Below are 24,223 nucleotides of genomic sequence, written 5' to 3' on the forward strand. Positions count from 1 at the left end.
AAAGCAATCTTCTGACATTTTAAAGGAAAACTATTTTGAAGACTCTTATAGCCAATCCCTTAAGTATACAAGTGAGATAAACACTTCTAGATACTGAAGATTTAAAACAAAAATTGACTTCCACACTCACCTCAGGAAGTTATCAGATAATGTGTGACCAATTGGGAGAGGAAACACAGGGTCCCAGAAACAGGGTCATAAGTTGGGGATGTAGCTGAGGGGCATGTTTGCCTAGGATGCATGAGATCTGGGTTCAGTCACCAGCACTGCATAAATTAGGCATTGTGGCACTGACCTGAAATCTCAGAATTTGGAAGGTACAGGCCGGAAGTTTAAGGCCAGCCATATAATGAAACTGAGGCTAGCCCCGGCTACAGGCCTCAGGGGGGAAATCCAGAACCCCCAGTCTGATGACAAAAGGGGGTCTAACAAGGGTCACAAGGAGTCAATCGATGACTCAGGTTCAAGGTCACTTCAGAGGCATCAAGATAAAAGGAGACAGCACCGATGACTGTCTTGAGATTGCTAATCACTAAAAGAACTTGTAGTTTATTAGTAATAAAGACACAGGAAATGAATTAAAGGAGAAGGAAGAGAAGAGTGATGATTAATTCCAGGAAAAACAAAGGGTGGTGAGGGAGCCACTGTGTATGTACTAGTGACTCAGGCAGCGTGTGATATATACAAAGTGTTCGGTCTTGAGACAGTGTGGTGACTCTAAGGCCACCAAGATCCAGAGTCTGGGAGCAGCCTCTCAAGAGCGAAGAAGAGCTTAACACCTGGACAGAGGAAATGTGGAATGTTTAAGGATAAGAAGAGGGGCATCATTTTGGCTAAGCAGGAGCTGGTGTTCAACTGTGGGCACTGGGTGACTGGACAAAGGGGCTGGTGCTGGGTCAACAGAGAGACACTGCAGGTCATCTCCTCACAGTTAAGACCTGGGGTGGGAGTTCTCCAGATTCCTCATGACTGTCTTCCCTTCTCCAATCCATATCCTAAGAAAGTGATTCTGGACACTCCATGGTGCCAACAGCAGAGGCCTAAAGCTGTCCTGGAAACACTAGCTGGAGACTCTGAAGCAGGGGGAGTTCTGATTTCCTGGGCCTCAGTGTTTTTAGATCCACTAGTCAAGAGCAAGATGTTGGGATTGTTTTACCTTCACAAGGTCTACTCTGCAGAGGTAATCTATTGACCACAGCTCCTGCCTGAGTCAGTACCTGGATGCTTTTTGAGATACAGATGGCCCTGGGGAGTTCCACCCCTTCTTCAGCTCTGGGTTTGAAGGCCATGAGCTTTGCTAATGACACCAGGAGATGATTTCACCAGCACTTCAGGACACAAACTTACACAGCCTTGGATCTTGACTATGTTCAATCCTGCTTCTTCAGATATTTAACTCTGGTGGGGTAGGAAAAGTGAGTTTAAGAAGCCAGGGAAGGTAGGCAACAGAGTGGTTTTTGGGCAAGAGGAACCTCAAATTTGAGGACAGCCAAATGGCTTCAGATGTCACTGATGGTCTCTTTCAATACTTGTGAGCACTGGACAACAACTGAACGAGAAAATGCTGCTGCCGCCCCTACTCAACAGAGAACACAGAGCCAAGACAAATGGGTTCTCAGGAAGGAGGGAGTCATCCCAGAGGAAATGGGCAGGAGAGTGAGAAGTTCAAACAAGAAATACAGATGAAGTGACACACTGAGAGAGATCCTGGCCATGACTGTGAGGAGATGGGTGCCTTTTGGATGTCAATGTCCCTCCTCTTTCCTCCTCCTGGTGCTCTGACCAAGAATGTTCATCCATCACACAGTCTTGGGATCCCAGAGAAAGGAAGTTTCCATGGGTACGGTCCAGGCAACCCTTCTTCATCTCAGAGTCCTCGAATCTCAGAGAACTGAGGATTCTGTAGTGTGGCCCAGGCAGGTTCTGGAATTCAGGGTCTCAGCAGGAGGCGTGTTCCTGGCCACTTGAGCCACAGGAAGGGAACCAGGCGCCGGCTGAAGGTGGTCGTGAAGGTATAGATGAGTTCCTGTGACTCTGCATTGGTGAATGTCACAGTGCCCCCTTCATAATCCAGGGCGATGCCCACTCTCCGGGGCCGCAGCACTGGGAAGAGCTGGGCCTCGGGGCTTGTGTTGGCCCAGATGCCTGAGGAGGAGAGCCGAAGGGCCCACACACCATCCTCTGGTCGCAGGGAGAGGTCCCCTTTCCTCTTCACAGTGTCTTTGGCCACTCCCACCATGCAGCTTTCCAGAACTTCCTCCTCCTCTTCCTCTTCCTCCTCCTCTTCCTCCCCTAGTGATTCCTCATCCTCATCCGTTTCCCAGTCTTCATATCCATCCCCATAGCCAGCCTCCTCATCTTCTTCCTCCTCTTCCCCTTCTTCTTCCTCCTCCCCCTCTTCCTCATCCTCTGACCAGCCTTCTCGCTCCAACTCCACTTCCCAGTATACCTTGCCCCAGGTGAAGCCCTTGCTGCCCAACACCCCCGGCTCACAGTCAAACTGCTGGGGGTGCAGGCAGTCACTCTGGTACTGGCTGGTATAGGTCACACACTTCCAGTCCTCTGAAAGCTGCAGGTACCCGCTGGCCGACTGTGGGTCCAGGGTGACACTGACTGTGGGACAAGGGAGGAAGTAATAGTGTCAGTGGCAGGCTGGGAAGGGGGAGCCAGTCTCCACTGTGCAGGGCTGTCTCACTGTACAGTCCAGAGTGCTATCTACATCACAGTCTCTGTGAACTGTGTCCTCTGGAGGTACTCAGCATACACAGCACAGGTCTGGGCAAGATGATCTCTGGCCTTGGGCTACCACTGCTATTTGCTTGAAAGGACCATGTGGTCAGGCAGATGAGGACTAGAAGTGTAGTCAGAAATGTAAGGGGTGGGGCCACCTTTGGGCAAAACCAGTGAGGATTCCACAGGGGTTGTTTTGTTTACTCACCTGTCTTATACTCCAAGTCTCTAAGCAGCTTGCCTAAGGATGAAAAAGAAGACAGAACTGAGCTTCAGACCAGCAAACTCATGAACCCATTTCTTACTTGGCATTAATTATGAGACAAGGCTCTACTGGAGATCCCAAGGAGAAAAGATACAGAAGCTACAGCTCCTTGGAAGGAGGAGATGGGAGAAGATGAGAAGCCAGGAAACCTTCACATGTGGTCCAGCCTGACCTCCAGCCTGGTGCTGTCCCCAGTGCTTACCCTGGAACTGCCTCAGGCCTCGCTGCAGAGAGAGAAGTTTATCTGAGAATTCTCCTGCCTTTCTTTTAACCATGTGAGGGATGGCTTTCCCAATCCAGAACTTCTTCCGTGGGTACCTGAAAATGTGATGGACACAACAGCCTGTCATCTGGCTCTTGTGCTTTTCTGCCAGTGTTCATGACAACTATAAAGTAAGCAGGAAAGGTTTGATTATCCTTAATCAAGAGACAGAAAAGCTGGCCAAAGACAAAACTAGGACACAGACCGCCAGCATATCCCACAAGTGAGCACTCTGTCCACCAAGCCAGGCTCTGACTCTCCCACTGTGCTTCAGGTGAAGACAGTGAGGTCAGTCGGACTTCAGAGATCATGCTGGGAGAGAACAGCCTCTAATCCCCAAAGACTGCTCTTTCTTAAAGGCCATGGATGAGACACGGGCCGCCTTGCCTTTGGCATCCTATCACTCCCCATCATTTACACAGACCATGGCCACAGAAGTGGGGAGAGGAACAAGGAGCAAATGAAACTCTTACCTGTTGGCAAAGTCCTTGGTGTCCTGGCAAAGGAAGAAAACACAAGCACCAAAGTGAATTAAGTAAAACTGCATTCGTAAGTCAGTGCCACAGAACACACAGGCACACAACAGCAAACGAAACACACATGGCTTCCTCCCCAGGGAGCTGACAGTCTGGTGGAGCTAGAAAACAAGCAACGGGGCTGGAGCGACGGCTCAGTGGCTAAGCCATTTCACTGGCTGCTCTTCCAGAGGACCCAGGTTCAATTCCCAGCACTCACATGGCAGGTCACTCCAGTTCCAGAGAACCCCATGCCTTCTTTTGGCTTCCATAGGCACCAAGCATACAAGTGGTGAACAAACACACATCCATGTGCAAACAACATAATATAAAATAAATAAGATAAAATGGACAAACAACGTAATGTAAGGGCAGAAGTAAGCAGAGGTGGCAAGTGATCTGGCCTCTCCAAGGAGACACTTAGCTAAGGTTTGAAGAACGATAAAGTACTAGCTGAGTACAGACTGATAAGAAATGGGAAAGGCCTTAGAGGGGAGGCAGGGCCAGAGCACACCAGGCAGGATGCGGTGATGGTGGTGAATTTTATTCTATGCACAGTGGGATAAAAGGCAACTATCTCTCAGCACCCATTTCCCCTCCTCTCCACTTTTAAGTGTGTGTGTGTGTGTGTGTGTGTGTGTGTGTGTGTGTGTGTGTACACGCTATACCACAATGTATGTGGAGGTCAAAGGACAACTGTGGGAGTTGGATCTCTCCTTCCACCCTGTGGGTTAAACTCAGGTGACCAGGCTTGGTAGCAGGTGTCTTTACCTGCTAAGTCATGTTACCTGCCTTTTCCCCTTCTTTATAATGTTAAACTCCTTAAGTTCTGCCCTGCTAAGTGTCCAGTCAAGAAATTACATTTCCCATATTCCCTACAATCAAGTCTGGTCATGTGACTGAGCTCCAATGGGATGCAGGGTGAAAAGACCAAGACTTCTCACTCTTTGTCCTTTAAAAAACAAAATAACATTGCTTTCTAGTTCCTTTCTTTTCGTTGGCTGAATTCTGAACACAGCGATGAATCCAGCTCAAATTGCAGGGCTGAACAATATCCCCAAGACTAGATGGTCAGCTAGAAATAAACCAGCTCCTGGATGACTTTATGGATGTCTCTAGACCCACACCTCTGAACTGCTGCAAAGACAGAAAAGGAATTTCTTCTCTAAATGAGTATTGAGCAGAAACTAGCAGAAACCCCAGGTGACCATCACTTGGCTGCTCCCTGGCAAACGGTTGTAGGAGGCAATGGGAACAGGGGAGGTGACCCTGGTGGCTGCTGTGGAACAGGGAGCTGGAGATGGCAGCAGGGGCACAAGAGAGAAGCTGAGCAGCCCATGACTATTTCAGAGCAACTCAAGTGGACATGCTGGCCAAGGATCACTACGGATTGGCACCCTGTGCAGGAGAAGACAGTGGTTTTGTCTGCATGAGGGGAAGACACAAGGAAGGACAGAGAGGCTGGGAACATCTTGTGAGATGATGCTCTGGTGAGTCTGAGAGGCCCCAAGAGTTCTCGTGTTGACTGTTTTCATCTTCCTTTCACTTATTCCACAAACCTTTGCTAAGTGATTCCTTGTGCCAGGCAAGCACTGATCTAGAAGTTTGAAGTAGCAATAAAGAAGACAAATCCCTACCTGTGTAGAGCAGGCATCCTAGCAGAGGGAAGCAGACAAGAGAGGGGGAAAAAAATCAACATAAAAATATATAACATCATACCCAGTTAGTGACAGGTGCTACGGGAGTGAGGGTGAAGGGGGATGGGCAGAGGGGCAGGCTGCCTTCTGAGAGAGGTACAACTTGTAAAACAAAGGCAATCCTCAAATAGTGGCTGTTAAGGACTGTACCAGAAGTTCAGGAGCTTTGCTCCAGGGAAACCCAAACATAGACAAAGTCTGCTAACACCAGCATTTTGTGCCGTGGCTTTAAACAGATACCCCTATTTCTCTCCTCAGCATACCCCACCATGGGAGCTTCAGGGGCAGAGCCCTGAGGCACAGACTGGGGCTTCTGCACTGTAGCCCCTCCCAGGGTGGATCAGGAAAATGCTCTCTAGACAAAGCCCAGCACTCTCAGCCACACCACTCACAACTCATATCCACACATCCACACACGGAAGGGCTGCTGGGGTCTGATGTGCTCCTCGAAGGTTAAGAAAGAAGTGGGACAAGGGAAAGGAGACAAGTGACCCAGAGTCTGATAAAGAAATCTAGAGAAGAGGTGACGCCCAGAGCAGCAGAGGAGACAGGAGTTGGACAGGGGACAAAAGAGAAGAGTACAAAGCCTGGGAGCAAGATACCAGGCTTGGGCTGGACCTCATTCCTCATCTGCCCCACGGCCTGGACCAGCCAGTCCTCTTACACGTGGATCAGCCTGCTACAAAGAGAGGCCTCCTGTTTATGCAGCCTGTGCTAGGGACTGGCATCACCATCCCCGCCCCCCACGGCTACTCATGTGCCCTGCCACTGGCCTGGACCCCATTTCCTAGAGACCTTTGTGTGCCCTCTGCTGGCAGAAACGTGCATTACCTCAAACCGCAGAGTCAGAGGAAATTAGTACAGCCCTTCCCCAGCTTATCAGGGAAGGGTGGAAAGAAGTCCAGCCCTCACCCTTAAGCCCTTTCAGGGTGGTGATCCCCCTGGAAAGTACTAAGAGGAAGAGGTGGATCAGTGCAGCCTGACAGTCTCCCTTCGTGTCCTGAGGCACCACTCACACCTGTCAATCTGTCCAGAAGGAACCTCCCACTACCTTCTCCTCCTGCCCTCCCCTCCACGCACTTGGGATCCTGACGGCCACAGTGCGGCCTTTCCTCAGTCACCTTCTTCACCTCCAGAACCATGTGAGGCATCTGCCAAGTCAGTACCTGCCTTAGCCACATCTGTAACCCCAGCACTCGGAAGGCGGAGACAGGAGGACTGCCTTTAATTTGAGGGTAGATAGTATGGCATAGTCAGGCTCTCTCAAAAACAACAAACACCTGTTTTGTAACAGGGAGGGCCTGATGGAGGTCTCGTGGCGTGGAAGGAGGATGGTAACAAACACCTTCAGCTCTATGGCACTTTAAACATTTTTAGACACTTTCTGTAGATGATGATTGTTTTTCTAAAGTGATTCCATGTCAGTGTTTAAGCTTATGTGGAACAGACAAGGGGGAAAAAAACTGCCATGCCCATTTATTTATTTTAGACAGTAAAACTGAGGACCCAGGAGGAGGAATTTCTTCAAAAGCCTGAGTGGCAGACTGGGCGCTACGCTGTCTCCCACTGGCCCGGCCTCTCACCTGCATCAGCTCTGCGGCGGGCTGCCGTGCCTTGCCTTCCAGCTCGGAGATGACCAGAGTCAACCGGCCAAGCTCGCTGACGCCCCGGGTCTTGAACTTCTCCCTGCCCTCGGTGAGGAGCTGCTCCAGGGTGGACAGCTGGTCTAGCAGGTGCTGTTCCCGCTTCTTCAGAAACTGGTGGCCCTGCTTAAATTCTGCCACAATGTACTGTCTCTGCTCCTGCAGCTTCGTCTGTAAGGGCAAGGGTGTGTGAGAGAGACACCTCTAGGAACTGGGGCCCACTCAGTACTCTGGTGACTCTTGCTTGTGAATCCTAGTCCCTGAGGTAGGAAGTCACTGGGGTGCTCCTGCTCCACCCGCTTCTCCTTGAGACCTGTCGATCAGTCTGTTCCCTTCACTGCTCTCAAAGCCAACCCTGCCTGGCTGCTCTGTCACCATCTGTTCTAGGTGACCAGCATGTCTTGGAGCAAAAGGTACCCGATGTGTCCCATTAAGGGCACTTCACCCTTGTAGATATTATCCATGTATTGCCTCTTTCAGGAAGCTCTGCTTGAGGGATAAAGAACGAGCTCAACTACTCCCCCCTCCAGCACCCCGACTACTCTGTACACGGTAAGTGTACCCTATCCCTTCCACGTGGGACTGTGCCCTCTTTCCACGGTAAGGCTGGAATGTGAGTACTCAGGGACCAAGTCCTCTCTTGCAGGCTGGAGTCTGCCTGAGTCCTCAGTCCCTCTTGGAAGTGAGGGCATTCAAGCACACCAGGACCTAGAGGTACTCTGTGATCTTGAGCTCTCCCTCGCTTTACTCTCTCTCTCTCTCACAGCCTGACTACACACTGCTAGGCCTGACCCCAGAATCCCTCCTCTGCCCATTTTCCCAACACACATACTCCCCAAGAACTGTGCCCACCTTATCAGCTGTCCCTGTCTAATCAAGAGCACACAATGTGCTACCAGTCTTCTGCACTGCCCATAGCAGGCCTGAGTCTCACTAGACAGCTTCCATCAGCGCTGCTCGGGCCTTCCTTGTCCCCTTCCTCTTGGTCTCTGCCCTGAAGTTAGCGACACCCTCCCAAGCACCCCCATCTGCCCTCTCCTCAGGAAATCACATATTCTCTCACTCTTAGAAAGAGAGGACAAAGTCAGGTTCCTCAATTCCTGTAGGGTCAGAGCAGGCCAACCTGCCCTATCTTTGGGTAAGCCCCAGGTGGCCTGAAGCCAGGCTGGCACTTCATACCTCCTAGAAACACTTCCCACCTGCCTGGTCCCTCCCTGGAACACACATCACCTCTCAACCACGACTTCCACGTACCAGCGCAGCCAGAATATCAGCCTCTCCCTTGGCCTGAAAGCCCTGAATTTTTTCTTTGTCCCTCCTTAGGGTATTCAGGTGGTTCAGGATTTTTTCCTGGGGAAAGACAAGCAGTGGAGAGACATGAGTGTCCTGAGCTGTGGCAGGAGGAACAGCAGACAGAACCTTCCCTCTCAGGCCTGAGGACTTACTCTGTGAGGCAGGGCGGCCTTCTCCACCAGGACTGCAGTGTGAGGCCTGTGCTCCCGGGATTCCCGGCACATCACGCACAGCAGCTTGCCGTCATCTTCACAGTAGTAGTGTAGCTTCTCCTGGTGCCGCTCACACAACTTCATGTCCTGTGGCTCTCGGGCCAGCTCCCCCGGCTGCCTGCCATTGTCCACCTTCATCCGCTCAATGTTCTCTACCAGACTGGCTAGCTGCCACACAGGCCGGATGTTCTCCTTCTTAAAGGGCTTCTTGCAGAGCGGACAGACTGGTCGGTTCCCCGATATGGGGCGGATATCACCTGTGCAGCTGCGGCAGAAGACGTGGCCACAGTCGATGGTCACTGGGTCCCGCAGATAATCCAGGCAGATGGAGCAGGTCACCTCCTCCTCCAGGCTCCTCAAGGGGGCTGATGCTGCCATGGCGCCCTTAGCTTGGGGGTCTCTGTTCCCTGGCAAGGTTTTTCTTCCTCAGAGATCAGACCTGGAATCAAGAGCAGGCTCAGTAAAAGGAGAAGAGCGGCACCCTGCCCCCAAGATTGTTCAAGCTGGGATCACAGAGGAGCCAGGAAGGGAGGAATCTTCTGTGGCTGTTCTGGGCTGTGCAGGCATAGTCCTTCTAGGGACACAGAAACTCAGCCTTCTCAACTTTGACCCTCTTCCTGCCTCTGCCTGTGACAACAGAAAAGTCATTGGAGTATTTTGAGCCTCAATTTATCCATCCATAAAATGGAAAGAGAGAGAGAGGCTTACAGGGGGTTCAAAGCAAGTGATTTAAAAGAATTCTGGAGAGATGGCTCAGATGTTAAGAGCACCAATTGCTCTTCCAGAGGTCCTGAGTTCAATTCCCAGCACCCACATGGTGGCTCACAACCATCTGTAATGAGACCTGGCACCCTCTTCTGTATACACAATAAATAAATCTTAAAAAAAAAAAAATAAAAGAATTCTGTTGGGAGCACTGAGCATAGGCCTGGTTCATAGGAGGAAGTCGGGGAGAGAACCCAGACTCCTGGCTCCTCAGTCCCCTGGATCTAAGAACTGAAACTAAAAGTGGCACTGAGAGTGCAGGGTCCCGGCCACCCTGCTGGGCAGGGAAGGTGGCTCTGCAGTGGATGCACGGAGGTGACCATGCAGGTTTTGCAACGCCAGGACAGCAGCACTATCACTAACAGGTACAATGGGAGAGCTCGGTAAATACACAGACATAAAATGCAGCCCATGTGGCCCAAGGAGAACAGTGCTGACTCCCTAAGGATCTGGTGTGGTGACACTGAAGTGCTCTGCAGGGGACAGCACTATACAAACACGGGGAATTATCCTGCTGAGGGTGGGAGCCAAAACACCCTTGGGTTTAGACCTGTGTGACTCTGAAAAAAATGTAATGAATAAAAAATGTGTATATGCCAACTTGAAATGAAATTCAACTGGCAAATGAAGATGTATCAAGCCCCCAGAATGTCAGCAGAAATGTTCGGGGTGTCTGATCTAATCCCTTGGTTTGCTCCTGAGGAAAAGGGTTGATGCAGAGTTCTCAGTTTAACACACTGCAGAGGCTTGGCAATGGGGAGGAGGTGGAGCTGTGGACAGAAGCCCTTTCTGGCCACCTGTGGGATGCCCTGGAGGTTTAAAGGCCAAGCCAGCTCTTCGTTGTTTTCGTTTGTTTGCTGGAGAGGAGGGGAGCTCTAAGGACAGAATTTACAATTTCTTGAGCTCAGCTCAAGTCCTCTTTCACATAAACTATGACGCCTTCACCTCTAGAAACACACATTAAACCAGATCATGCTGGGTCCAACGGGTCTGTAGATCTCTTTAAGCTGAATAAAAACTACTATGTACATTAGGGCTAACACTGCAGGACTTACAGAAGATCACTGGGTAATCGCTGGAGAAGGTTAACAGAATTAGATACTGAGGCATAGCAAGACAGCACCTGATTGGTATTCTGTTTAGAATTAGCAAGGCCCCCTTGGGGCTCAAGGAAGTGGGGAGAAAATATAAGCATTCTGCAACTGCCACTGTAACAACACAAATGTCACCAACAAATGTCAAGGCCATTAGGTGAAAGGTTTGGGGCAGTCCCCACAATGCCAGTGATCTGGGAGCGATCCAGCGGTCACCTTAACCAAGCAACCAAACGAGCCATCACTGAACAGAAACAATCTGGCACTGGTTTCCTGATGAGTTCAGCAGCATCACCTGGGGGCTGGAGAGCTGCCTTGGCAGTTAAGAGCACTTGCTGCTCTTCCAGGGGTCCCAGGTTTGATATTCCTAGCACCCATATGGCAGCTCACAGCTGTCTATAACTCCAGTTCCAGGGAATGTGACAACCTGCCTCTCCAGACATATGGTACACAGACAAAATGCAGGCAAAATACCACACACACACAAAAAAGAAATAAAGTTAAACAAAAACAAACACTATCATCTATGACGTTTTCTTGCCAAAAATATTTGACTTGACTGACCTTAATCAAGCCTTTAGATTTAACTTCCAGTTTATGGAAAACATTCACAATTTTTACAAACACTGTGCTAAGTTATCACAGAGACGGTGCTAAAGGCACCAAGTTAAACCACACCGTGGGGAACAACCAGACAATCCAGAACTGGAGCACCCGCAGAACAGCTGGTCTTTTTAAAAGACCAGGGTAGAGATAGTGAGATGGCTTGGAGGTAAAGGCAACTGCTGCCAAGACTGACAAGTTGTACACACACACACACACACACACACACACACACACACACACACACACACAGAGAGAGAGAGAGAGAGAGAGAGAGAGAGAGAGAGAGAGAGAGAGAGAGAAATAAAACTTAAAAAAGATCACAGTAATAACAAGCAAGCACAAAAGATAAATCTAGCTTGGATTATGGCTTCAAAAGGTAGTTATAACAATACTTCAGGGACTATCAAGAACAATTTAAATGGAAACAATCTTAATGGCATTTACTGAAACTATATGAAAACCTCTGCTTTTTAGCAATGGATGCTACAATATTTAGAGCTTCATAACTACAATTTACATCAAAATGGTTTCACAAAACTATACAAAAAAAAATTGGAGGAAACAAAGGTTAGGTTTTCTGTTGCGTTAAAAAGTTCTGTAACCACCAGAATTGTTGAAACCAGATTACCGAAAACCTAACACTCTCTGAACTAATGTGGGGTCAGAACAACCAAAGCCCATGCTGACTGTTCAAGGTCTTTTGTTTCTAGGTCACCATAAACTGACAGTCCAACCCCACTGACTGGCTACAAAGACTCCTCTTCATGCTATATGTAAGACCAGAGGTACAAACTCAAACCTTGAATAATCCAGGCTCAAAGTTCAGGTTCTAGAATCCAATAATCAGGTGACCATTAATTTCAGGGCAATGGAATCTGCCATTAATATGTGCTATTTCACACTCAGGATACTCTTCTGAGGAAACTGAGGCTTGGCCCTGTTAACCACAATGCCAAAGGGCATAGGGCTGGGAAGCAGCCCCAGTGCCAAGACTTCGGTCTGATCCACTCCACTTCCTGACCCCAGCACACTGTGGAAAGGGCCCGAGAGCAGCTCAGGAAAGGGGCGTGTCTTCTTCGGATTTGGCTGAAAGCACCCTAGCCTTCACTACAAGCTGGCTCCAGCATTCCTGATAGACAGCACTTCTTGCTTTTCAGTGGCGGAAGGAGCTCAAGCTTGCAGAATTAAGAGAAAAATGCTGGGGTGGGGAGGAGAAGCAGACCACACCCGTTCCCATACCTATTCTGTCAGGCCAAACGCAAACTGCCCTCCACAAAATCTTGTGTTTTGTTTGATGAGGCGGAATCTCGGTAGTAAGTAGCTCACGCTGGCCTTGAATGCTCTATCCTACTGCTTTTGCCTCCTGAGTATTGGGATTACAGGTGTGTGCCTCTGCTGAGATTCTAAAAATACCTTTCCCAGGTACCACGATCCCCCATTTTATCATATATACTTGACCTTGTTCTCTCTGATCATCTCCACAGGTTTCTACAATAAGATACAAACATTATGCTCCCCTCCACTCCTGGATGCAGGTAAACAGAAACCATAGAAAGACAGAGCCACAAAAATCCTAAGTGAGCAGTCCATGTCTTATTTTTTATTGGCACAACCTATAGTCACCTGGAAGATGGAACCTCAATTGGAGAACTGCCTAAATAAGACATGTGGGCATGTCTGTGAGGAACCATCTTAACTGTTTATTGCCACTGTGGGCAATCCTATGCCTAAGTAGGTAGTCTTGGGCTGTACAGCTGAGCATAATTAAGTGAGCTAGTAAGTAGTGTTCCTTTAAATCCTTGCTTTCTTGTATGAATGTACTGACTTCCTTTTGTGATGGACTATGACCTGGAAATGTAAGCTGAAATAGATTCTTTCCTCAAGTTGATGTGGTCAGAATGTTTTATCATAGCAGCAGAAAAGCAAATTAGAATAGTTCACCACCACTCCCTTTACTGAAATGAGTGTTCTAAATCCACGGAGGGCTACTGCATATTACGTTGTACCTGGTCATACACCCCCTGCTCCTGGAGCAGCAGATCTCTAGCCCCTCCGGTAAGCCAGAAACCAGCTACAATTCCACAGAAGCAGGGAGATGCTATGAACAAGGCCTGCAGTATCCTGACACTCAGAGAGAGCTGGGGATGCTCTCTATCCATTGCTGAGTCCCCCTGTCCCTTACAAAGTTGAGGCTCTCATAAATACCTAACCTGCAACACACTGGCGGGTGGGGAGGGTGACACTGTGATTTCTGGAAACACAGTGGATCCTGGGCATGATTCTTGGCTGTGAGAATCACTGTGAGCTGCAAACACTCTGAAGAGGTGTCACTGTGAAGGTTTGCACCTCCGAGGCAGACAGCTACCGCCAGCCCAGGTCGAAGAGGGGTGCATCGAGCTCTGGCCCCACACCTTTTCACAGCCACTCTGCTCCAGGTGTTAAATCCTCCGCCTACACCTGTGATTTCTTCTGCCCCACATCTACCACCTTACTTCCTGCCTCCTCAAACTCTTACAAGCCAGAGACAGATCCTAGAAGACAATGAATCCCCAGGTGTGGACTCTAGTGCCCAGCGAGGCAAGTCGAGGGCCTAGGTTTGCAGTCTGACCCTCAGGGTTCTTTCAGTTACCCCTGCATCTCCTCAAACAGGTTCCTGGGCCTCCCAGCAGGAGCCCCTTCTTCCTGTCATACCAGAATACTTAGCTTAAGGCTCCATGTCCTGTGAGACTCCCCGCTTAACTGTTCACAGGGTGCAGGTTAAGACCCATTTCTCAATCTAAATTAAGTTCTTCCAGAAGTAAACTTCAGCTGGCTACCTCTAACAAACCTGGAGAGGCTAGACTTCAGGGCAAAAGGCAAGTGATCTGGCTATGTGAACTAGAGAAATGGCCACACCCCTGCTGGCTACCGAACGTGATGTACCCCAATATTATAGCCCTAGTTATTGCTATGGGCTGGGTGCCAGGCTGAACTGGGAATCCGGTGACCATGGTCCCACAGCCCAAACAATGATGTTTTGAGAGCAGTGTAAGGCACTCATACCACCAGGGCAAGGCTTTGACCAGGTTCACTACAGCGGAAACTCCCACAGGGCTCAGACGCAGCTGCCAGCTGAGAGGTCAATGAGACAAGGCTTTAAAATACCCAGTTCTACAACTGACCTCTTGTGTGCCCTGCCTTAGGAGAAAGCTGCAATTTTTTTGTGTTTGTGATTGGAAATTTGTCTCCCATCTCTTGCCTATGACATTCCCCAAAGCTGTCTGTGCTCTGTACCAAGACTTATAAAAGGAACCCTTTATCATCGAGGAGTGTCAATACATACCCCATCAACTGGATCTCTGGAGATTGGCCCAGGTTTTGGTTAAAAAACAAAAAACTGACAAAAAAACAACCCCACAAAAACTCCCAAGGTGATTCGAATGTGTGTCAGTGATGGGGACTCTTGCCTAATCATTAATTACAAGTGGAAAAGTGAGGTTAGAGGCTTGGCTTGGTCTGCCAGATGGCAGAGATGATGAGAGACGCTTCTCAGTCTGGAGGTCCTTCCACCTTCCACTGCTGCCCTTTGGTACCTGGAAAGTGGACATCCCAGGGAGTCATGTGGAGAGAGACGCTGCAAGACTGAAGAATCAGACGGCCCAGAGGGAAAGGGTGGTGGGGTGGTGAGCTGGGCATTATAAACACAAGTGTGGACGGGATGGGGCACAGGGGCTGAGCAGACAAGGACAGAGAAGTAGGAATAGATTAAAAGAGCTGGTGGCCGCACTAAGAATTCTGGAATCTAGGGAGTGTGGTGGCACACACCTGTCACCCCAGCACTCGGGAGGCTTACGAAGGAGGACTGGCACACATTCAAGGTTACCCGGGTCACACAGCAGGACCCTGTCTCCAAACAGTAACAAAAACGGCTCCCTGCACTCCCACTCTCCTCCCCTGGCCTTGGACTAACTGTTCCCTCAGGCCCAGCTCAGCCACATAAAGAATTCTGAATTTCATCCGAGCACTCTTGGGAAACCACGGGGGGTTTAAGCATGATTTATCGAGTGCCCACTGTTTCAGGAACTGAGGTTACATGGGGAATAAGAGGCATTCCTTGCCATCTAGAACTGCCATCTCTCCAGTGACTGCAGCAGTGATCTACTAGCAAATGTGGTTTAAAGTCTACCCTCTGGTGATCGGAGGGGCCTACGACCTTCCATTCTTTTTTCCCTGTAGTAACTTTCTCCCCAGTTCATTTCTGGGGAGTCCGTGCTTAGAGTGGAGCTCTCCCTCAGTTCCAGGGTGAAGCAAAAACATCAGTCTTAGGTATATTAATAACCCACACCCTTTGGTTCAGGGGAAAAACACAAGTCCATTGCAAGTCACAAGGAGACCTAGCTGGGAGAGGGGAAAAAAGTTCTTGTTTTCTCAGGAACTTGCAAGACATAAAGTCATTTGGCTTACAGCTCCTAGAGTAATCATCTTGCTGTGCAGATGACTGATCTCTTGATAAGTAAGCCAATCTAGGGAAATGAAGGGGAAAAAGCATTATCTTGACAGCACTATGTAAATCCTGTGCCCAAAGCTAGCCCTACCCTTAAACCTGTTAGTCCCATGAGCCAATATATCCTATTTCTGCTCTACCAGCTTGGACTTGTCCGTCATCTGCTTTGTTTTGTTTTTAAGGGGTGGAGGACCTAAATGATACCAAGAGGAAGTTGCTGGGCTGAAATACACAAACGATTTATTTAAAAAAGCACCAGTCAACTGACTGAGACAGGTGAGCACAACCTCTAGAATACAGCAGACCTCCAGCCTGCTCTGGGACATCACAGCTCTTCCTGTGGCTCCTAGAATTCTGAGTAGGGAACCCAAGCTTCATCTTCTATCATCCTCTGCAGTTCTCAATCAAAGCCTGTACCAAAGAGTCCTAGTTAGCCACTTGGATTTTCACCCAGCCTCGGCTACACTGTTGTGAAGTACAAAGCTAGAGTTTTGACTTTCCTGGACTTCCGTATCATCATGAAGAAACAAAGGTGTGGATTATGGAGCTGTTCACAAAACAAACTGAAAGTATGGTTCAGCAGGTATACCAACATATTTAATGTATACAGTCATTGCTATTATTAGCAGCAACCAAAGCAGAATAAAAATGGCTGAAATCATTGGAGCTAAAATTTGGGGAGGAGAGGTGTATTTACTTTTCACAAATTGGCTATCAGGCAGGAAAGAGCCAGTTCATCAATGTAGTGGGGGTTTGTTGTTGTAGAACAAGGTTTTGTCTGTTCCATTGTAGCCTCAAACTTGCTATTGTAGTCAAGGCTAATATTACACTCCCGATTCTCCTTTCTCTACCTCTCAAGTGAGGGGTTCCAAATGGGTGCCGCCACACCCAGCTAAACCAGTGTTTCTGAAATTACACATGGTGGCTTCCTCATCCTTAACGACAGGTTGCTTTCCTATTCTGTCTGTATAGAAAGAGAAGGCAGAGTAAACCATGTACACCTCAGTCCAGGCTACTGTACCTAGTCTGTATTGTGAATGAGGAGACCCTGGGGTGTAGGGATCACAAACAGAAGGTATGGTACAGTGGCACACAACTTTAATCCCAGCAGGGTGGTGTTAGGGGGCAGAGGCAGGTGCAGCTCTGAGTTCCAGGCCAGCTTGGTCTATGTAAGTGTTCTAGGCTAGCCAGGGATCTAGTGAGACCCTGTCTCAAAAATAAATAATCACAAATGGAGCCAGTGAACTCAAAATCCACTCATAGGTAAGTATGATGAGGAAGTTCTGATTATTTATATAGTGTATGGGGGGGGGAGCATCTAAACAAGCTAATAGGGAGTTACTATTTTTCAAAATTGAGAGACCTATAATATTATATCTTGGCATCACTGATATGTGATCAATGTCACATATCAATTAACTGGCAAAATATTCTTCCATGTGGAACATAAACTAAGGATATATAATGTGGTGGTATTGTGTTTCCCAAAATATTGTGTACCTTAATAAACTTATCTGGGGTCAGAGAACAGAAAAGCCACTGGTTAGGCAGTGATAGCACACGCCTTTAATCCTAGCATTCCAGAGGCAGAAATCCATCTGGGATCTCTGTGAGTTCAAGGCCACATTGGAAAAAGCCAAGCATGGTGACACACCTTTAATCCCAGAAAGCCAGCCTTTAATCCCAGAGAGTGGTGGTAGAAAGCAGAAAGATATATAAGGCGTGAGGACCAGAAACTAGAAGCATTTGGCTGGTTCAGCATTTGGCTGGTTAAGCATTCAGGCTTTTAAGCAGCAGTTCAGCTGAGAGCCATTGGGATGAGGACACAGAAGCTTCCAGTCTGAGGAAACAGGACCAACTGAGGAATTGGAGAGGTGAGATAGCTGTGGCTTGTTCTGTCTCTCTGACCTTCCAGTATTCACCCCAATAACTGATCTCGGGTTTGATTTTATCAATAAGAACTTTTAAGATTCCTGCTACAATGTAAAGTAACTGAAGCAACATATTGTATGAGGGGTGGTGCATTAGGGTTCTCTAGAGTCACAGAACTTATGGAATGAATCTTCCTAGATCTAAAAAGGGATTTATTGGAATCCGGCTTCAGTCCAGCTAATCCAACAATGGCTAGCTGTGAATAGAAAGTCCAAGAATCTAGTAGTTGCTAAATCCCACAAGGCTGGATGTTTGAGCTTGTCTTCTGTATATGCTGGAATCCTGAAGGCGGCTCCAATGCCACTGAAGGAATGGATGTGCTAGCCAGACAAGGGCAAACAGGCAAAGAGCAAAACCTTCCTTCTTCTATGTCCTTATATAGACTTCCAGCAGAAGGTATGGCCCATATTGAGGGTAAGTCTTCCAGCTTTAATATTTGGATGAAAGCCATGTGTCTTCCCACCTCAAGACCCAAATTAAAGGCCTGTGTCTTCCTGTCTCAAGATCCGCATCAAAAGTGTGTATCTTCCTACCTTTAAGGGTCCAGACTAGAAGTGGATTAACCCCCTTCAAACCAAAGACAGCTCAGGGGGTAAAGGCGCCTACCACTTGACCTACACCCACATGATGGAAGGGCGTGAACTGACACCTGCAAGTTGTTCTCTGACCTTGACACACACCATGGCACATGTGCCCGTTCACACACTAAATAAACTCCTCTGGGGGAGAGGGGATCTGTCCCAAATTTACACACTCAGCCCCCAATCCTGCTTCGCCTTGCCTAGTTCTCCATAGTCAGAACACAGGGAGAGGCCCTTCACTCCCATACTCCTCCTCTGTCCTTGTGCACTCTGTTCTCAGGCCCGGCTCAGCCTTGGATGAAACTGTTCCCTATCTCTGCTCCTTCTCAGTTAGTTCTGTACTTCTATGATAACTCTATCACACGGCTTTATAAATTGATTTTTTTTGGTAGGGAGTGGGTAGTCTCGCCCAATCAGAATGTGAAAATCTAGAGTTATACATCAACGATCTTTTTAGCTCCAGTAGCTGATCCAAATCATGGAGTCACGTCCATAAAATGTCATTCCCAGATTCTAAGCCCTACTAGCTTCTATGCTCCCAATTTTCAGATTCCCACTTTACAATCCTGCTTCAATAGCAAGATCTGATTATTAGCCATCTTCTGCCACAGTCACCCAGATTTTCTCCTACCCACCCCTCTCAGGGAAGGTCAGCATTCCAATATTACGTTGTGAAATATTATTTTAAGATGTGTTACATTTGTTTACACCGTGGAACATTTGTTTAATGATGCAAAGCTGTGCTGCATTCTTTTATGTGGCATTTGTTTAACTCTGTGAAGCTGTGTTACTGTGCCTGTCTAATAAAGAGCTAACAGACAATATCAAGGCAGGAGAAAGGATGGGCAGGGCTGGCAGGTCGAGAGAATAAACAGGAGGAGAAATCTGGATGTAAGAGAAGAAAGAGCAAGAGAACAAAGGACACTAGGGGCCAGCCACACAGCCAGCCAGGAGTAAGAGTAAAAAAAAAAAAAGATATACAGAGGTAACAAAAGAAAAAAGCCCAGAGACGAAAGGTAGATGGGATAATTTAAAGTTAAGAAAAGCTGGCTAGAAACAAGCCAAGCTGAGGCTGGGCATTTGTAAGTAAGAATAAGCCTCCTTGTGTGATTTGTTTGGGAGCTGAGTGGCACACTCCACAAAAGAGCAAAAACAAACAACAGCAATATTCCATTTCCATCAATGTGGCCAAAGTCTATTTTATCCTAAATGCCAAATCTTAAACTAATCCTTTGTTTTCTACAAACAACTCCTTCCCATGTATTTTCTATTTTGATCCTGGGCGTGTAAGTAGGATATCACCTCCAGAAGCCTTAACTCAGAAAGTTCCACCTGAGGTTTGCAGAGTTCTGTAGTAAGAGATCCAGTCTCAGTCCTGCTTGTTAGTGTCCTGTAGAAAGTAACACGTCACCCACTACTCTTGTGCCTCAGTTTCCTTAACTCTTTTTTCCCCCGAGACAAGGTCTCACTATGCATCTTTGGCTGACCTGCCTGCCATTCACTATGTAGATCAGGGTAGCCTCAACCTCACAGAGACCAGCCTTTCTCTGCCTTTCAGGTGCTGAGATTACAGGCAATCACCATTCTGGCTGGTAAGATTCGGTTTCCTTACCTCTTCCTCTTGTTCTTTAAGCTTTTAGATTGACTTTGTCTGTACATGTGTTTTGTCTGCTTGTGTGTGTGTGCACCATGTGTGTGCAGTGCCTGCAGAGTTCAGAGGAGGGTATTAGATGGTTATGAGCCAAGTGAATTCAGAAAACTGAACCTAGATCCTCTGAAAGCAACAAGTCCAGTGAACCAAGGATCCAACTCTCCAGCCCCAGCTTTCCTTATCTCTTTGACAAGAGAAAATTGTTTGGCTATGTTTACCAACTTGTTTGAAGTTTGAAGGGTCACATAAATAAAAGTGTTTGAATGCCCAATTAAGAGAGAAGGGGCAGAGAGGCAGTCGGCTTCCAATAGTCAAAGCTGCACCAATTTGAGCAACAAAACAAAGTACAACTGGACTACAATCCAATGTCTAAAACCAGTATCTGCAAGTCCATACTAATATAAATAAATGGATGGATAAAATAATGAAGGGGGCCGGGCGGTGGTGGCGCACGCCTTTAATTCCAGCACTGGGGAGGCAGAGCCAGGCGGATCTCTGTGAGTTCGAGGGCAGCCTGGGCTACCAAGTGAGTTCCAGGAAAGGCGCAAAGCTACACAAGAGAAACCCTCTCTCGAAAAACCAAAATAATAATAATAATAATAATAATAATAATAATAATAATAATGGGGACACATTTCCCATACAGAATAATTTAAAATCCAAACCCCTCTAATTCCTTACATGAGCAGAGTGACATCCTTCCAAATAATACTATATGCAAAGGAAGAAAAAACAGTGCAGAACTTGATGTTGCAGAAAACCAACACACACTCAGCTGGGTGAGCAGGTCGGTATCATCATAAATCCTGACAACATGAAATCCTTGCTAAGGTGTTCTGAATATGGTAACCTAATTCCACCCTTTTAACACATAAGCCCAATCTTAAGAGTAAGACATAAAACAGGAGGGTACCATACAAATACAGTTTACATCACAATGCGCCTCACAGGTCCATGTGGGAAAGGCTTGTTCCTGGCATTGGCACTACTGGAAAACAGTACACACGTTAAGCAGTGGGGCTCTTTAGGACACTGAGAGAGCATCACAGGAGGAGACTGTGAAACTCTGATGTATTCCTCTCTCCCTCCCCCCCCCTCTCTCTCCCCTTAGCTGTGACAAGAGTGTTTTGTTCCACTGTACATTCCTTATCATGAGCTGCCTCACCAGCGGACCAGATCAACAGGTACCAACGGATCATGGATTAGAACCTCCAAAGCTGTGAGTTATCTCTCAGAACTTTGAAAGTTCACACAAACAGAGTCTAAAACTGTCACAGCCAACCAAACGCAATGCAGTAACTTGGAGGAGCATATGGAGGGATAAGTATTTGTGTAAAAAAGGAGATGTGAATAAATATACAGTAGACTTTGGCCAATAATAATGTGTAAGACGTTAATGGAAGAGCAATCAGTTCGTGGTTATATAGGAAGTCTACAGATTGTTTTCTCAATGTTTCTGTAAATCTACAACTGTTCTAAAAAATAAAGTGAATTAAAAATTACAACCAGGCGTCCTGGCAGATGCCTGTAATCTCTGTGATTTAAGCATTCAAGAGGCAGAAGACTAACATGCGCTTTTGGGCCACTTTCAGACCATTCTTTGGAATATCCTGTCTCAATAGTAATAATAAACAAGTTGCAATTTTAAAACATTAATGAAAGCTTGCTTTTAGAAAAGGTGTTTTGTTGTTTCTTTTTAACTTGGGAGGAATACTCCAGGGATCATGATTTCATCTAACAAAAAGAGGTTCAGGCATGCATGAACACATGTCATTCTTCCCTTTTCCCAGGCACACACAAATGGCTGCACTGTCAAAATCTGGAATGTACTGGAAATTTTTAAGTGTCTCCTCCCATTCACTCCACAAAGTTAAATTCATACACTCTTTACCTTCTTTCCTCCCTCCCCTCCCTTTTTTGAGACAGGGTTTCTCTGTGTAGACCTGGCTATCCTGGAACTCGCTCTGTAGACCAGGCTGGCCTTGAACTCAGAGATCCATCTTCCTCTGCCTCCCGAGTGTTGGGATTAAAGGTGTGCACCATCACCATCCTGCTTATACACTTTTTTTTTCCTAAAGCTAATTAGTTAGTAAATCATCAGGGATAATATAATACACAGCTTCGGGTACAAGTGGTTAAGCTAATTTACTCTGACTAAATAAATAAATAAATAAATAAATAGAAATAAATGGAGACCTGCCTTTGGTCATGCAGGGCTCCAGGCCACCAGGAAGAGCGGAAGAACGTCATCCGGGTTCCACTCACTTCTGGATCTGGGGACTAGAAGAGACTGAAGTAAGTCTGGGCCGGACCTGAAGAGCCATGAACGCAGCGAGCTCAGGGCGAGAGGCCCAGAAGCGAGCCGGGGACGCGGCGGGCACCCGAGCTCGCCACCCCGCGCCCAGGCCTGTCCAGCTCCGCCGTGGGCCCGCGGCCGCCCTCGCCGTCCCCACCCGGGTGGCGCGGCGGAGCCGCCGTGTCTCACCAGTGCAGGCCGCACTCACCCGCGCCGGGCTCCGGGCCCGCTCTCCCGTCTCCGTCAAGCTGTTCGGGGTGCAGCTCCTCAGCTGGCGGCTGGCACCACAGCCTCCCCGCCCAGCGATCTCCCGGCGCTCGGTGCCCTCCGCCGAGATTGCTCTGGGGCCAGCCCTGGGATTGGCTCTTGCCGAACTCTGCCCTCCAATGGGAACTCCAGCCTGCTTGACGTCACTGATCACCGGGCAAATCCCCCAGGCAGCCGCGGTGGAGGTGAAGCGGCCGGGCCCGAGAAAAGGAAAGTGAAATCGGCCGGTGCGTCACGGGAGTCGCCCAGCTGCTGAGGTCGCGCGAGGCCTCGTGTGGGTTAGGGTGCAGGAGCTCCTCGTCTTTCGAGACCCCGTGTCTGACTCCCCGGGGCTTGGGGTGGTCGGCGGTCTCCGCAGAGGCTGGGTTTTAGATGGGGTTTCTTCCTTATGGCCTGCCTGTGTCCAGGACCAGACCAGACGTCAGTCTATCAAGTACTTCCAGGATCCATTTACAAAAACGGCGATTTCCAAAGCGCCTACCTAGGAAGAGGCACTTTCTCGGCAAAAAAAGCCTTCCACAAAGAGGGTGCTGTTCCCACTGGACAGAACAAAATACGCACACAGACACACACAAGCACACGGACAGAGTGATAGTTCAGCGTGTAAAGGCGCTTGCCGCCAAGTCCGATAACTGGAGTTCGAATCCCATGCCCTACAAGATGGATAGCGAGAACAGGCTCATGCAAATTGTGCACTCTAATACGTGCACCCATCCCCTACACTAAAATAAATGTAAAGCATTTTAAGATCCTGCTACTAGGGAAACGGAGGTAGAAGTGTTCAAAACCAGCCTGGGCTACCGAACGAGAATTCGTCTAAAACGGAGAAAAACTACAGAGCCTGCAAAATCCGGTTCTAAGGCCCTCCGCAGGAGCCTCGTGAGCCTGCAGCTCCACAGCCAGGGACTCGACCGCGCCCACCAGGCTGAAGGCTCAACCAGCGCAGGGCAGGGCTTTCCGCTCCGCCGGAAATCGGCGACCAGCCCCGCGGAGCAGCTGAGGCTCTCCAGGTTTCCCGGTTCTGCTGCTTCTAAAAAGGTGGCCTAAGCGGCGCACAGCGGGCAGGATGTTTGGAAAGAATGCTTCGAGTTTCCTGTGAGCTGGTGGAGGGGGTGGGGCGCAGCTCTGGCTGCGTGTGCTTTGGACATCTTAAAATCACTTGCTACCTGTTCTTGTAGTTGGTGGGGTTTTTGTTTGGCTGGTTTTGGTTTTTCAAGACAGGGTCTTACTATGTAGCTCTGGCTGTCCTGGAACTCGCCCTGCTAGACCAGGTTGGCCTCGAACTCAGAGATTTGTCTGTCTCTCCCTCCGCTGGGATTAAAGGTGTGCGCTACCACGGCCTGACTTTTTTAGTTGGTGTTGTAGGAAGAATCGATGTTTGAAATGTGTTAAGCTCAAACCCTGGGGCAAATGACCGAGGTTCATTTGACATACCAAAGTCGATCTGGCTGCCAACTTCTCCCAGCATTACAGGGTATGGCTGGGGTACCCTGACCCTCTACCCGGAACCCTGCAGCCCAGGGGCTGGGCTGTCCTCCCCCAGTGGCTCTTCCCTATCTAATCCAGCCATTTTGGTTTGCCCCCCCCTTTTTTACCTTTTGCCCCCTTGGCTGCTACACCTGGTTCCCCTCTCTCTCCTCTTCCTTCCCCTCCTCCCTTTCTGACATGGCTCAGGGTCACGTCCGCTCCGGACTTTCCCAGATCTCGGCCTCTGGCTGTGCTTTCCCTTTTATCCACAATAAACGTCCTCGTCCAACATACCTAGGAGCAGTCACGTCCTTTCTTTTTTTTTTATTTTTTATTTTTATTCAAAATGTTACTTCAGTAACGTGAGTCTGGCTGTCTCTGTCTGTCCCCCGAAGGCACTTGCCCTACCTACAGGCGGTTCTGTGCATGATCCCTCCGGCCTCCCCGGGGTGGTCCACCCAGTC

The 24,223-nt window shown here is 48.4% G+C and overlaps 1 protein-coding gene and 1 non-coding gene across 4 annotated transcripts; one reads left to right on the forward strand and one right to left on the reverse strand.

Annotated features, from left to right (window-relative positions):
• Positions 1–516: 516 nt before the first annotated feature.
• On the reverse strand, positions 517–22,009 carry Trim26 (tripartite motif containing 26). 3 transcript variants are annotated; one of them, XM_028856625.2, is made up of 9 exons: positions 21,930–22,009; positions 8,558–9,056; positions 8,367–8,462; positions 7,053–7,283; positions 5,410–5,427; positions 3,731–3,753; positions 3,198–3,313; positions 2,939–2,971; positions 517–2,613 (listed from the first exon to the last, which is right to left on the reverse strand). In XM_028856625.2, exons 2-9 carry the CDS (start codon positions 8,993–8,995, stop codon positions 1,931–1,933), a joined length of 1,638 nt encoding a protein of 545 aa, XP_028712458.1. In that variant the 5' UTR covers positions 8,996–9,056; positions 21,930–22,009; the 3' UTR covers positions 517–1,930. The 3 variants fall into 3 exon arrangements, with proteins under 3 accessions (XP_028712458.1, XP_028712457.1, XP_028712459.1); XM_028856624.2 differs by having other exon boundaries at positions 21,926–22,008; XM_028856626.2 differs by lacking the exon at positions 5,410–5,427 and having other exon boundaries at positions 21,926–22,008.
• Positions 16,489–16,616, forward strand: LOC114682702. The gene has a single exon (XR_003733077.1). It is a non-coding gene; the product is annotated as a small nucleolar RNA SNORA51 (small nucleolar RNA).
• Positions 22,010–24,223: the final 2,214 nt, after the last annotated feature.

Source organism: Peromyscus leucopus, chromosome 16_21 (assembly GCF_004664715.2).
Source record: "Peromyscus leucopus breed LL Stock chromosome 16_21, UCI_PerLeu_2.1, whole genome shotgun sequence".
Classification (NCBI taxonomy): Eukaryota; Metazoa; Chordata; class Mammalia; order Rodentia; family Cricetidae; genus Peromyscus; species Peromyscus leucopus.

What these genes read in the sequence shown, in the direction of transcription:
- Trim26 (XM_028856625.2), bottom strand. Translation starts at nt 8,995, where the DNA reads ATGGCAGCATCAGCCCCCTTGAGGAGCCTGGAGGAGGAGGTGACCTGC. An exon ending in ACCAAGGACTTTGCCAACAG is followed by an intron (nt 3,314 to 3,730) that starts GTAAGAGTTTCA and finishes TCACATTTTCAG; the next exon opens with GTACCCACGGAAGAAGTTCT. An exon ending in AGACTTGGAGTATAAGACAG is followed by an intron (nt 2,614 to 2,938) that starts GTGAGTAAACAA and finishes CTTGTCCCACAG; the next exon opens with TCAGTGTCACCCTGGACCCA.